The sequence below is a fragment of the Thamnophis sirtalis genome, unplaced genomic scaffold (genome assembly GCF_051295495.1).
Source record: "Thamnophis sirtalis isolate CommonGarterSnake01/CBP01778 unplaced genomic scaffold, rThaSir2_p1.2 scaffold_4, whole genome shotgun sequence".
Classification (NCBI taxonomy): Eukaryota; Metazoa; Chordata; class Lepidosauria; order Squamata; family Natricidae; genus Thamnophis; species Thamnophis sirtalis.
In genome coordinates, this window is record NW_028261384.1 from 36,292,368 (window position 1) to 36,306,004 (window position 13,637).

General features: G+C 34.5%; 1 protein-coding gene across 3 annotated transcripts in view; it reads right to left on the reverse strand.

The window, feature by feature from the left end:
• The window catches only part of DGKB (diacylglycerol kinase beta), a 354,420-nt gene that overhangs the window by 8,546 nt on the left and 332,237 nt on the right, over nucleotides 1-13,637 (reverse strand). For all 3 annotated transcript variants that reach the window (XM_087712751.1, XM_087712753.1, XM_087712752.1), the window contains 2 exons: nucleotides 2,871-2,991; nucleotides 175-235 (listed from right to left, as the gene is read on the reverse strand). In XM_087712751.1, the coding sequence (XP_087568877.1) occupies nucleotides 175-235; nucleotides 2,871-2,991 (182 nt within the window). The remainder of the gene's footprint in view (nucleotides 1-174; nucleotides 236-2,870; nucleotides 2,992-13,637) is intronic.

The following is a 13,637-nucleotide window of genomic DNA, read 5'->3' on the forward strand; positions in this document are numbered from 1 at the left end:
GCAACTGAAAACTTGCATGTACTGAATCATACAAAAGAAGTTAATGAATGTAATTGTGTATTGTGCTGCATAAATCATTCTTACTGAAATGTGCAATATTTCAGGATCATAGAGTAAGCACTAATTGCATTACATTGATCACCTTATTGAATATACTGAGTAAGACAAACTTACTGTACAAGGTGTTTGCATCCATGGCTCCCCATCAATCTGCATAGGCAGAGATTTGCTAGTCCTAATGCAAGAAAAAATAGGAATGCAGAGAAAATAAATCCAGGACATGTTTTAAATGCCAAGTATGACATGGAAAATAGTACAGTGCAATGTCACAATCATAGTTGAAAAATAAGGCATATACACCTCTTTTTAACATATATAGCATATATAGCATATATAGCATATATAGCATATATATATATATATATATATATATATATATATATATGTATGTATGTATGTATGTATGTATGTATGTATGTATGTATGTATGTATGTATGTATGTATTTCCCAATTCCACAATAAATCCATAATTCATTATTTTTAAAAAAAAATCAAATACAAGCATGATTGATTTAACAATCTTGGCTCTTAGTTACTCCTAGTTAACTTTGCCATATGGTAAATTAGCAATTTGTTTCAACAGGTCTCCAACAGGCATGTTTCCAGGAGATGTCTGTGCCAATTTATTTGTGAAATCATTCACAGAATTAAAGAATCATAGAGTGGGAAAGAAATTTTTAAGACACTAAATTCAACCCACTGCTCAATGCAGGAATCCAAATTAAAGCATCCCTAAAATTATATTGGAATTCCTGTTAGAATGCTACTAATAAAAATACTACTTCCCATGCAAATTATTCCACTATTGAATTGCTCTTACCATTATACTACCACTCCTAAAATTCTCCTAAAACTTTTCTTCCTATAACTTAAATTTCTTTCTAAAATAACTTTTACAAAGTAATGCAGTCTACAATGATAGAACCCATGTTCAATGACTGTCTTCAATTCATCTTTTCAGGTACGTGAACAGTCCATATCACCTTTCAATCTTCTTTCTTTTTCAGGCTAAAATTTCCCTAATCTCTCCCTATAATTTTCAGTCTTATGATCACTCTCCTTGTCCTTTTCTGAACTGCTTGAAATATAGTGACATATTTGTAGAGATGTGTAGAATGAGATACAATATACATGATGAGATCTGACTAAAGCAGAATATAATGGAATTATTATTTCTTGGGATTTGGAAACAGTTGTTTTCTTAATTCATCCTACACTTATTTTTTAGCAGACTTTATGTTATTTATTTATATCCAGTTTGTGATTAACAAGATCCTTTCCACATGTATTAAATTAAGTAACTAGCTCACATTGTATTTGTATGCATTAAATGTATATTATTAAATGGATCACTTTGTATTTGATTATATTAATTTCAGCCTATTTACTGAAATATTTTTGAATTTTTAGTATTACCATTAACTATCTTAATTAACAGACTTTTCTATGCAAATCAAATCCATTCATTCATTTAATCTAATTTTTATTGGATTTATTGAGAAAAATCTGGGAGTGTACAAACCTAAGCAGTGACTCTTCTGGTACCCATCTTGATGCCATTTTCCAGCAGGATTCCTGCTATGGATTTTTAGACTTGCAATATGTACCATATTTAACTAACAAATCTTAAAATGGTGAGACTTTATTGAACTCTAGGCATATCATTTCATAGAATCCCAACAATCTACTTAGTAGTAAAGAAGCTACTAAATCAGAAAATTTATTCTGAGATACAACAGTGGAGTTTAAAGTGATTTTGCTTTTTCTTATAATCAATTATTTTTTGCCATCTTTAGATCAGCTTCTGTACATTATTTTCTCTTATTTTTATTTTAAACATATTGGAAATTGTATTGTTTATTTTTATTTGCCTTTCTGCTAATTTAATACCAGTGGTGAGTTGTCAATATTTTTACTACCGGTATGGGCATGCTCCTGCACATGCATGATGCTTCTGCACATGTGCAGAATCTGGGCGGGTGGGCAGAGCATCCCACCACCACTACTACTGGTTCACCCAATCCGGCCCAAACTGGGAGCAACCCACCTCTATACCATTCTGATCCCTACTATTACTTAAACAGACTATAAATACATGTATCATTTTTCGTTGGTGGCTTGTGCAACTATTTTATTTTTCTATTTTCAATAACTTTTTTGTGCAGCCATACTGCTTTTTCTAATGTCCTCCATTTGTTTTTGTTTTAATCACTGGAACTGTTTAATCCCGCTTTTTTCTTTTTTATGCATTTCCATCTATCTTGTGGTTTTTTTCCCATTAACTTTTTCTGCCTTGTATCTTACTTATCCTTAGTTCTAATTGAATTATTCAATTAACAGGTTGAATACAACATACTGACCTTTCAAAACCAACCTATCATGTGAAGATAACTAATACATGCTGATCTTACTAACACAGAGCAGTTACATCTCAAAAATTCAATGATGTTGTCATATTTTGTGTCATATTTATTGTAATATTTTGTGAATAGAGTGCCAGACAACTGATTTGACAAAAGAACATGAGCAAGACAGTTTGTATCTGATCAAAAAACTATCCCAGTTTTGTCCAACCTGAAGTGTTTTGTGATAATTCCATGGTTGCTTCTATTTAGTAATTTATCAATGATAAATTACTTCTGAATTAACCATTGAGAGTATCTTCCATGATTTCCTTAAAACTTCATTTAAAACATCCAAGTTATTAAGTATTATTTTGAGATCTCATTGATAATGGCAGATTACCCCTGTTCTGGTTTTTGATTGATAAAGGCAAAGATTTTTTTTTATGGGGAAAATTGGTTCTTACCTAATGACAACAGAAGAACACTGAGAAAGGCGTTTTCCTGCACTTTTCAGTCCAGTATATATTTGTCCCATTTCCATGGCTCCTTCCAGGCCAACCACTTCTACCAATTGATCACTTAGGTCTGAAAACAAAATGCACAGATCTACTGAAAACTGTGGAGGAAGCATGAAATTAATGCAAATAGCATCCTTTTTTTATTCTCCCACTCTTCTCCCACTCTTCTCTCTCTCTCTCTCTCTCTCTCTCTCTCTCTCTATATATATATATATATATATATATATATATATATATATATATATATATATGTATGTGTGTGTGTGTGTGTGTGTGTGTGTGTGTGTGTGTGTGTGTGTGTGTGTGTTTATTTTTTTATTTATGCTGATATATAAATAAAGGGAGACTAGCATAGATCTATTTCTATTTTTTTATTTATCAGCATAAATAAAAAAAACACAAATATAACAAAGGCAACAGTAAAAATATTGGGTTTCTGTCATGATGGACCCGATTGACAGATGATGGAAGCATTTAGCTTCCTCCCATAATTGGGGCTTACCAGGGGTTGTAAAAATCTTATATATGTGTGTGTGTGTGTGTGTGTGTGTGTGTGTGTGTGTGTGTGTGTGTGTGTATGTATATGTATACACACACACAAATGAACTAGAAAACTAATAAATAGTTCTTGCCAAAATATTACCATTTCTGAGTAACAGCATCTTTGAGGAATATAGTAGAATGAGGATAACTTTGGAATGTTCTAGCATGTCATTTGAGAGAATAGCCTTGGTGACAAGTAAAATAGAGGTAAAACTGATTTCAACAATATATTTTTGGGTCATCATTAAAAAAATACTACAATATTTGCATTGCTACCTTTCCACAAATATAATCAGAGATCACTAAACATATGTTCAGACTACAAAAAAAAGTCAAAGCATTAAGATTTAAAAAGTCACCTGAATTGGAAGAAAAAACATTTTTATGAAAAGCTGAGAATGAGCATGTTCTCTGTGTAACTGTCAACTATCTTAACACTGAACTATGGTTTCTTCCGTTTATTAATCAAAATTTCAAATCAGAACCAAGCCATTACAGATATGGTTAATAGATGGGTTTTAAATAATTATCAGTGTAAATGTAATGGGAATGTAATAGGCCTTGTGTTCTAAGTTAAGTACATTATATTAGGTAATGGTGATATATCACTTTCTGTTCATCCATTCATTGAAAAGACCTAGTATACTTGGATTAACAAGGCATCCTGTATAAGAAGTCCCTACCCAAGAAATTGGAACATGCCATTATACCTAAATCCTATTCATGTTTATTTAAAAGTAAGTCTCAATGAATTTATAGGTAAATTGCACATACAAGTATCTTTATTAAGGATTACATCCCATGGATTTCAGTTTCTTTAGAAAGATATCTTTAATATAAAATTTTAAAATTTTATTTTTAATTACTCAGAAATAAATTACACTGAATTAAGCAAGACTTACTCTTATGTAACGTCATATAAGATTGGAGCCTTAGACTGAAAACTATTTCTGAAAAAACTGTTTTGGCATGATTTATTAAATTAAGACTAATCAACCACATATTAGAATGACATGAATTCAGGCTATGTGATTGTATTGATGCATAAACTCTGATATATGATAACCAAATCTTAAAAACTAGTAACTTAAAACTACACACACATACACACACTTTTTGTTACTCTACTTTGCTTAAACATGTTGCCAAGAACAGATGGATAAGGAACAAAAACATTTTATTTCATTTTCATAACTAGTTTTTTGCTTAAAATTCATGTTTCATAGATTTTCTTAGAAAATATTCTGCAAACTATATAAAAATAACCAAATACTTGTTACTCATCTATAATCATCTTTATGATTTAGTATAGAAAAAGCTGATATGAAAAGTGGAAATTCCAATACACTTTTTTAAATAAATGAAAATCTTCATTTCACAGATTAAATCTCTGCAAGTGACTGCAGGAAGAAGTCATCTGGATCTAATATACTAGTCCTTGTGGAAGTAGAACTCCTCCTAAAGTTGTGTCAGAATCAGATATATCAGAGATCCTCCTGCACTTGCTAGTCCTGCTGTAAATCGTTTCTCACCTTTTGTGGTGCCCCAAATGATGCTGTTTTTGAAACAGAATGCATTGAATGCGTTGACAACCTTCTAATCTCATCAAGGAATGGATGGATAACTGTGTTATCCTATTAGGGGCTGCTTTTAAAACTATAATTAATCTGAGTGCAGTTGCCTACTTGCTGATGGATTGTTCCCAGTTTATCAGAGCAAAACACATTCTATGGCTGCTGCATCACAGTAGGCTATAGGTAAATTCAAAATTACAGTTATTATGTAATTCAGTTCAAAGTTCTGGTCCTTATCTATAAAGATCTTTCTGACTCAGGTACTTATTTCCTGTGGTACATATTCTCTAAATAGATTCTTTACGTTCTTTGTATTTTTCCTGAGAATATGAGTCTGATTCCTACCACCAATATTATCTAGTTGGGTAATGAAAATTTGCAAGCAAACAACCAAACTCAAGAGAGCATAAAGTACTCCACAGTCTTACTCTTTCAGTTAATTCAAGGTATAGAACACACACTCTCTTTGAGGATAGGATGGCATCCTCCTTGCTTTCATTCATGAAATGTTTCAAGGCCATTCTTTTCCAGTGGGTCTTTAGAGAGTACATTGGTAATTAATGCTACCTATTCCATACTATCTCTGAAGGTTATGTAATTCTGTGGAATTATTATATAGTTTTATTTATTATTTCCTTACTGCTGTTTCAGTTGCAGATAGGTGATAAATACTCAAATACCATGACATAACACATATAAAACAAAAACATTATACTTTATCAAAAAGTACTGATAATCATCATGATAAGCAGTTGAATTCTCAGTAACAATCAACCATTTACTGTAGGGTGGGAACTCACCATTCTATCATAGTCTTCTTGTTTAGTTGGGCTGGAAAATATGGGCCACATTTTTATTTTTCTGAATAAATTACTACAACAGCTATTGCTTTAGCATCTGTTATAGAGATTCTCATTTGCAGAGGGAAGAATCAGAGATGCTTTCATTTAAGAAATAATTGTTTAGCTTCATTGAATAAACATTCATCCCATACAGTACACCATTGAATATGCTGACTACTACTTCTCCTAATGAATTACAATGATATGGTGTTGCCCTTATCAAAGATCTCTTTAAAAAACATTACAGTAGAGAAATTTGTAACTAGACCACTAATAAAAATTAGGCTTGTGTGCTCCTACTTTGTGACTCTCCACAGGCTACTTTCCTAATGTAACTGGCTTCACTGAAATGTGCTTTATAAAAATATCCCATCCCTTACAGCTCTTAATTTTAGTGGTTGGTTTAATGTTAAGTATATATCCTTTTGGAGACTAGAGTTGAGTAGCAGAAGGTAGCAAGGAATATGCTGCTGAATAGTCACGCTATCAATCACAACCGCCGAAGTTAAAACAAGGATAATTTTACTTGTTTTAACAAAAATAAAGTAGGATAAACATTCTCCAAAACAAGCGATAAGTAGTCTTGAATTATGTACACAGTCTATGATACAACATGTTGGTTTACAGATGCTCAACTCACGATTCATCATGTAGACAGGTAACTATCATGCAGAGTAGCCACCATCCAATATACAGTATTCAACTACAATAACAAGCATGGAGAACATACAGGAACAACCAGAAATGAACAGTAGTAGTTCCTACTTCCTCTTATGGCTGATTAAAGCAACAGCATCCAATCACATCTCACTTGAGCATTTAAAGTGACATAAACATTATTTCAATGTGTGTGTGTGTGTGTGTGTGTGTGTGTTGTATTTGTGCTGATAAATAAATAAAGGGAGACTAGTATAGATCTATTTCAAGCTATTTAGCTCTCATCAGCTAGCCATACCCTTACTAGGATTCGAACCTGGGCTGTATTACATATTAATGTAATGGTTAATGGTTAACACATCTGCCTAATATGTAATACAGCCCAGGTTCGAATACCAGTAAGGGTATGGCTAGCTGATGAGAGCTAAATAGTTTGAAATAGATCTATACTAGTCTCCCTTTATTTATTTATTAGCACAAATACAACAGAAATGTAACAAAGGCAACAGTAAAAATATTGGGTTTCTATCTGGATGGTCTCTTGTGACGAGCCGATAGACAGAAAGGAAGCAGTAGGCTTCCTCCCATATTTGGGCATACCAGGGGTTGTGACACCAAATAAATAAATAAATAAATGAATGAATGAATGAATGAATGAATAAATACATACATACATACATACATTACATTACATACATACATACATACATACATACATACATACATTCTCTCTCTCTCTCTCTCTCTCTCTCTCTCTCTCTCTCTCTCTCTCTCTCTCTCTCTCTCTCACACACACACACACACACACACACACACACACAAACACACATATAGCCAACCCAAGACTAGGATTACATCCCTAACATTTAATATCTAAATTTCAACCAGCAGACTAGCCTTTTCTTTAGCAATCTAAAGCTATGTTCCAATTTTATTAGATTTATTGTTGACATCTTTGACCACTTTTAAGTCCATTCTCTGCTTCTGATAAATGGGTTTCATAAAAAAGATGTGGAAATAAATAGCATAAATAAATAGCTGGCACAACCTTGCATATAAAATATTAATCTAGATCTAAAGGACCATTTTCTTAGAATTGCCCTACCCAATTTTACCCAATGTAAGACCAATTTCCTTCCTTCCTTCCTTCCTTCCTTCCTTCCTTCCTTCCTTCCTTCCTTCCTTCCTTCCTTCCTTCCTTCCTTCCTTCCCTCCCTCCCTCCCTCCCTCCCTCCCTCCCTCTAATTTATTGTATAAATAATGTCATTGGTAAAGTGTGATAACAACGATTCAGTCCAGACACTTTTATACCCATCCTTCATTATGATTTTCTATGTCCTCAGATTCTTGACAGTCTGTTGGCTCTACATTGAAGCTTGTCCATTACATGAAACTTTCCCTTGTTTTCTGTGTGAATGACCTATCAGGGAACATGTGGGAATGTTTGCATAGCACCATGCTACTCTGCCCTCTTCCACAAGCCAAAGTACTTCACACATCTCTTCAGATTAGTGTTATGGATAAACAAAGCTGCTCCACAGTGATTGCTGATGTCAGCCACTTGCAAATAGTATGTAAAGGGGCACCTGACCCTTTGCCCTTATTCCTAAAATGTATCTACAGCTGGGCGGATAGAAGAATAAAGTCACCAGGAGGATTTTTCTTTCATTTCTCCTGTTTGAGCAATTAAAAGGACAATGTGAAATCTACATAACCCTTTGTTTGTCTTTGTAATGCCCCATTCTTATTGTATGCTCAAGATGATGATAAAATATTTAAGAAACCCAAGTGCTTTTTAGAAGTCTATGATGAAAAATATTATTGGACCAATGCACCCTTAAATAGAATACTACCTTTAAACATTTTTTTTCTACGAATATAAATCAAAGAAAATAAACAAGGGCAGAGGTGAAAAGGAACCTAGTAGTACTATGATTAGAAATAATGATTTACACATGGAGAATTGTTTTTCTATAATGGAGCTGTTTTGTAAATACTCAATTCATCTTAGCCATATATAAGTACTGCAAACCTGGCAAGAGATTGAAAGTCTCTATTAGAATTTAGGGTTATTGCACTTAGTCAAGTACATTTACATAAAAAATATCATTGGTTGATAATAAATCTCTCCATCTTGGCAGTTTGTCTTTGGAGTGATGAGGATACATGACTCCTAAATGTAATTAAAACTTAGTAATCATTATGCTGGGGAAAATTTGCGTTCCAGCTACAAAATATAGAATAGGGAATTTGAGATCTGGCTTTAGAGAATCCTTGGAAATACATTGGGATAGGTGATCTGCAATATGTCCTAATCACTTATGTCTGTTTGGAATGTTTTATTTATTTATTTTAGATCACTACCACTACGACTTCAGTAACACAGTTTTGCAATCTGCAGGAAGACAGAACTGTACAATATACAGAGACAGGAACTGTTTTAGCTGCTTTGGTGCCAAAGACATGCTTAATGTCAGGGTCTTGTATGGTCTAATGTGAACTATCACTATCAGTAATAAATATACACATATCATGCTTGTGTATAAAAATAAATGGTCGACTAATATTGCATTGTCAATTGGTATCTAATATATGCTTAGTCGGTTATTATTTCTTTTATTCATTAAACATGAAACTCAGGCAACTGAATATTTAAAGTTGTTTATTATTATTATACTTTATTCTTTAAACATGAAACTCAGTCAACTGAACATGTATCTTATATAATTCTTGGACATTGTACCAAGTGCCCCGATAATAATGGGTATCACTGATACATGTTTCATCCATAATTGAGTAGTTTCGATGGCCAGATCGCGGTATTTTGTGATTTTTCTCCAGTTTTTTTCTGACACTGGCATCTCCTGGTACTGCAATGTCAATAAATTGTACGTTTTGGCCCACCACAACCATGATATCTGACGTATTGTGTTCCAAATGACAATCCATCTGTATTCGAAAGTCCCACAAGATCTTAACCTCTTCATTTTTGGTATCTTTTGCCACTTTATGTTCCCATGACTTTCTGGATACAGGCATATTGTTGTTGTTTTGTTGTTGTTGTTATATCTTTTATTCGTTAAACATGAAACTCAGTCAACTGAACATTTAAAAATGTGTCACAAATACCATTTACTGGTGCTAATGGTTGATATGGGTTGCTTCCAGCACCCTAGTATCAACCAAGTATATTATTATTGTTGTTGATTATTATTATCACAACAACACAATTGTATCACAGCCGCCAGTTGTTTCGCCGTATTTGGCATTGGTTACTAGTCAGGCCCCACCCAGGGGCCTAGGACGTCGTAACGTATTTTCTTAATATGCGTGCAGATCCAAGCAGTGCGGCTTTTTGCATTTGACTGATGGTGATTTTGTCAATTTTTAACTGTTTTAAATGTAATTCCATTGCTTTTGGTATAGCACCCAGTGTGCCAATTACCACTGGAATTATCACTGCTGGTTTGTGCCATAGTCATTGAATTTCGATTTTTAAGTCCTGGTATCTTGCGATTTTTTCATGTTCCTTCTCGGCGACTCTGCTATCACCTGGTATTGCGATGTCTATTATTGTGACCTTATTTTTCTCAACCAGTGTGATGTCTGGTGTATTATGCGCCAGTATTTTGTCGGTTTGTATACGGAAATCCCACAAGATCTTGACCATCTGATTTTCGGTGACTTTTTCAGACTGATGTTCCCACCAGTTTTTTGCTGTTTTGATATTATAATTTTTGCACAAATTCCAATGGATCATTTGTGCTACTGAATTGTGCCGCAATTTATAATCAGTCTGCGTGATTTTTTTACACCAGCTGAGTATGTGATCCACAGTTTCATCAGCTTCTTTGCAAAGTCTGCATTTGGCATCATCAGAGGATTTTTCAATTTTGGCCTTAATGGCATTTGTGCGGATAGCTTGTTCTTGCGCAGCCAGGATTAGTGACTCTGTTTCTTTCTTTAATGTACCTGTTGTTAACCATAACCAAGTTTGTTCACTGTCCACTTTATCTTTTATTTTTTCCAGAAATTGGCCATGCAGTGCTTTGTTCTGCCAACTCTCCATTCTTGATTTTATCACATCTTTTCTGTATTCTTGTTTCGTCTGTTGGGCCTTCAGTAGATTTTTGTTCTTTACTTCGATTAATAGATGTTCTTGACTTTCTTTTAAATAATCAGCCAGTGCGTGTTTTTCTTCTTCAACTGTTTGCTTCACTTGTAATAATCCTCTGCCACCTGATTTTCGGGGCAGGTAAAGTCTATCAGTATCACCACGTGGATGTAAACTGTAGTGCATTGTCATTAGTTTCCTGGTTTTTCGGTCCAAAAGGTCCAAATCAGCTTGTGTCCAGTTAACTATGCCAGCTGTGTATCTTATAACTGGTATTGCCCAGGTATTTATGGCCTTGATTGTATTTCCACCATTCAATTTAGATTTCAAAATTTTCTTAACTCTGTTGGTGTACTCTCGCCTGACAATAGTTTTTACTTCTCCATGCTTGATGTTATCCAACTGCAGAATGCCTAAGTATTTGTAGGCTTCATTTTCTTTGCATTTAATTAATTGGCCATTGGGCATTTCAATTCCCTCACATGCAGTGATTTTGCCCCTTTTTATGGATACAGTGGTGCATTTTTCCATGCCAAACTGCAGTGAAATATCGGTGCTGAATACTCGGACTGTGTTTGTCAATGACTGGATTTCTATTTCTGACTTTCCATAGAGTTTCAAATCATCCATATATAGTAAATGTGAAATTTTTTCAGCTTCTTTGGCTGTTTGGTAGCTTAATTTCATTTTTTTTAAGATTACTGATAGTGGGATCATTGGGATGATGAAGAGAAGAGGTGAAAGTAAATCACCCTGGAAAATTCCTCGCTTGATATTAACCATTCCGTAGATCTCATTCCCTACCGCCAACTCAGTTCTCCATTGTTTCATCGCCTTTTCAGTAAAGGATGTAATATTTTTGCTAATGCCAGTTGTTTCTAAGCATTTTATGATCCAACTATGTGGCAGTGAGTCAAATGCCTTTTTGTAATCAATCCAGACCATATTCAAGTTCGTTTTTCTGTTCTTACAATTTTCTAATATCATTTTATCAATTAGAAGCTGATCTTTTGTGCCCCTGCTCCTTCTTTTGTTGCCTTTTTGCTCTACTGGCAAGATGTTGTTTGTTTCCAAATAATCCATCATGTTATCTGCAATAATGCCTGTGAGTAATTTGAAGGTTGTTGGCAAGCATGTTATTGGTCTGTAGTTTTCAGGTGTTGTTCCTTTAGTTGCATCTTTCTGAATCAAGTATGTTTTTCCAGTTGTCAACCATTCATCAATTTGGCCCTTTTGTAAAATTTCATTCAGTTGCCTGGCCAATATTGCATGTAAACTGGTCAGATATTTGAGCCAGAAACCATGTAATTGGTCCTTTCCAGGTGATGTCCAATTCTTTACCTTTTTAACTCGATTTTTGACCATCTCAGTTGTTATTTCTAATACTTGCATTTGTTTGTTGCCAATGCTTTTCTCAAAGTCATGTATCCACTTTGCTTTCTTGTTGTAGTCCTTTGCATTTTCCCACAATTCTTTCCAGAATTCAACTGTGGCCTGTTTTTCTGGTTTTTCACTTTTAGTGTCACCATTCACATTAAGACTTTGATAAAAATGCCGTTGGTCTGATCGAAATTGCTGATTTTGTTTATATTGGATGATTCGTGCCTCATATCTTTCAATTTTTCTAGCTGTTGCTGTTATCTGCTGTTTTACAATCTCTACAGCCTCATTGATGTTTCTTGTATCCAATCTATATCTTCTGATTAGCCGATCTATGATTTTGTTGTTTTTAAGCCGTTGCTCATGCATGTTCTTTAAGTTACTAGCATCTGCCCTTAATTTTTTGATTTTTTGTTCTAAACGGATTTTCCACTTTGGCTTTGATGCTTTTTCTGTTGTGTGACTAGTTACTTTAATTTTAATGCCTAGTTCATTAGTGACTATTACAGCTGCGCTGTACATTAACTGGTTTGTTTCCAAGATGGATCCCGGTTCAATTGTTGAAAACACTGCATTAACCATTTTCATGATAGGGGCCAAAATTTTCTTAGGCACAGTTTTTAGTGATGGTAAACGTTGCCTTTCCTCATTAAGCAGAAAATGCTCCATGATCTTATCCTTCAATTCTTTTTGTTTTTGAGTTAGTTCATCAGTTGGTTCAGTGATAACTGGTTCTAGTGGTGGTGATGTTATTTCCTCCCCGAGAGCTTCTTCTGGGAGTTCTACTATAATGTCTTTAGTTGTGTCTTGAATATCAGTTATTTCCGCTTGTAATATTGTTTTTTGGGTTTTGCAATTTGCCTGAATTTCCTCATGTTCAACTTCACTAAACACTTTATTCCATATAATAAATTGCCTTTGATCTGCTAGTCGTTGTTCACTAACATTTGAATCTGGATATTGTTGTTTCCATAATTCATACATTCGCTTTAAATAGCCTCTTTTTTCTGGCTCTGAGTTGTAGTAACAGGCCATTATGGCACGGTTTTCATCTGCACTATATTTTTTTTAGCAGTAGACTTAGCAGTAGATTTTTGTCGTTTTGTTGGCTGGTCCACTTGTAGTCTACTTGTCGACGGATGTCCAGGGACCCCAACATCCGCCGCGGCCCATGTTAACCCGCGCGACGACCGATGCGGTATGGAATTCTTATTTGTTTTTTTCACCATATTGTATGGGTTGGCGGTTTTTTTTTTTATGGGACCAGATGCCAACCTTACTCCAACCCTCCTCCTTTCTCATCCAGGCTTGGGACCGGCAACGGCGGAGTTGTTGTTGTTGTTGTTGTTATTATTATTATTATTATTATACAATTGTATCACAGCGGCCAGTTGTTTCGCCGGATTTGGCATTGGTTACTAGTCGGGCCCCACCCAGGGGCCTAGGACGTCGTAACGTATTTTCTTAATATGCGTGCAGATCCAAGCAGTGCGGCTTTTTGCATTTGACTGATGGTAATTTTGTCAATTTTTAACTGTTTTAAATGTAATTCCAGTGCTTTTGGAATAGCACCCAGTGTGCCAATTACCACTGGAATTACCAC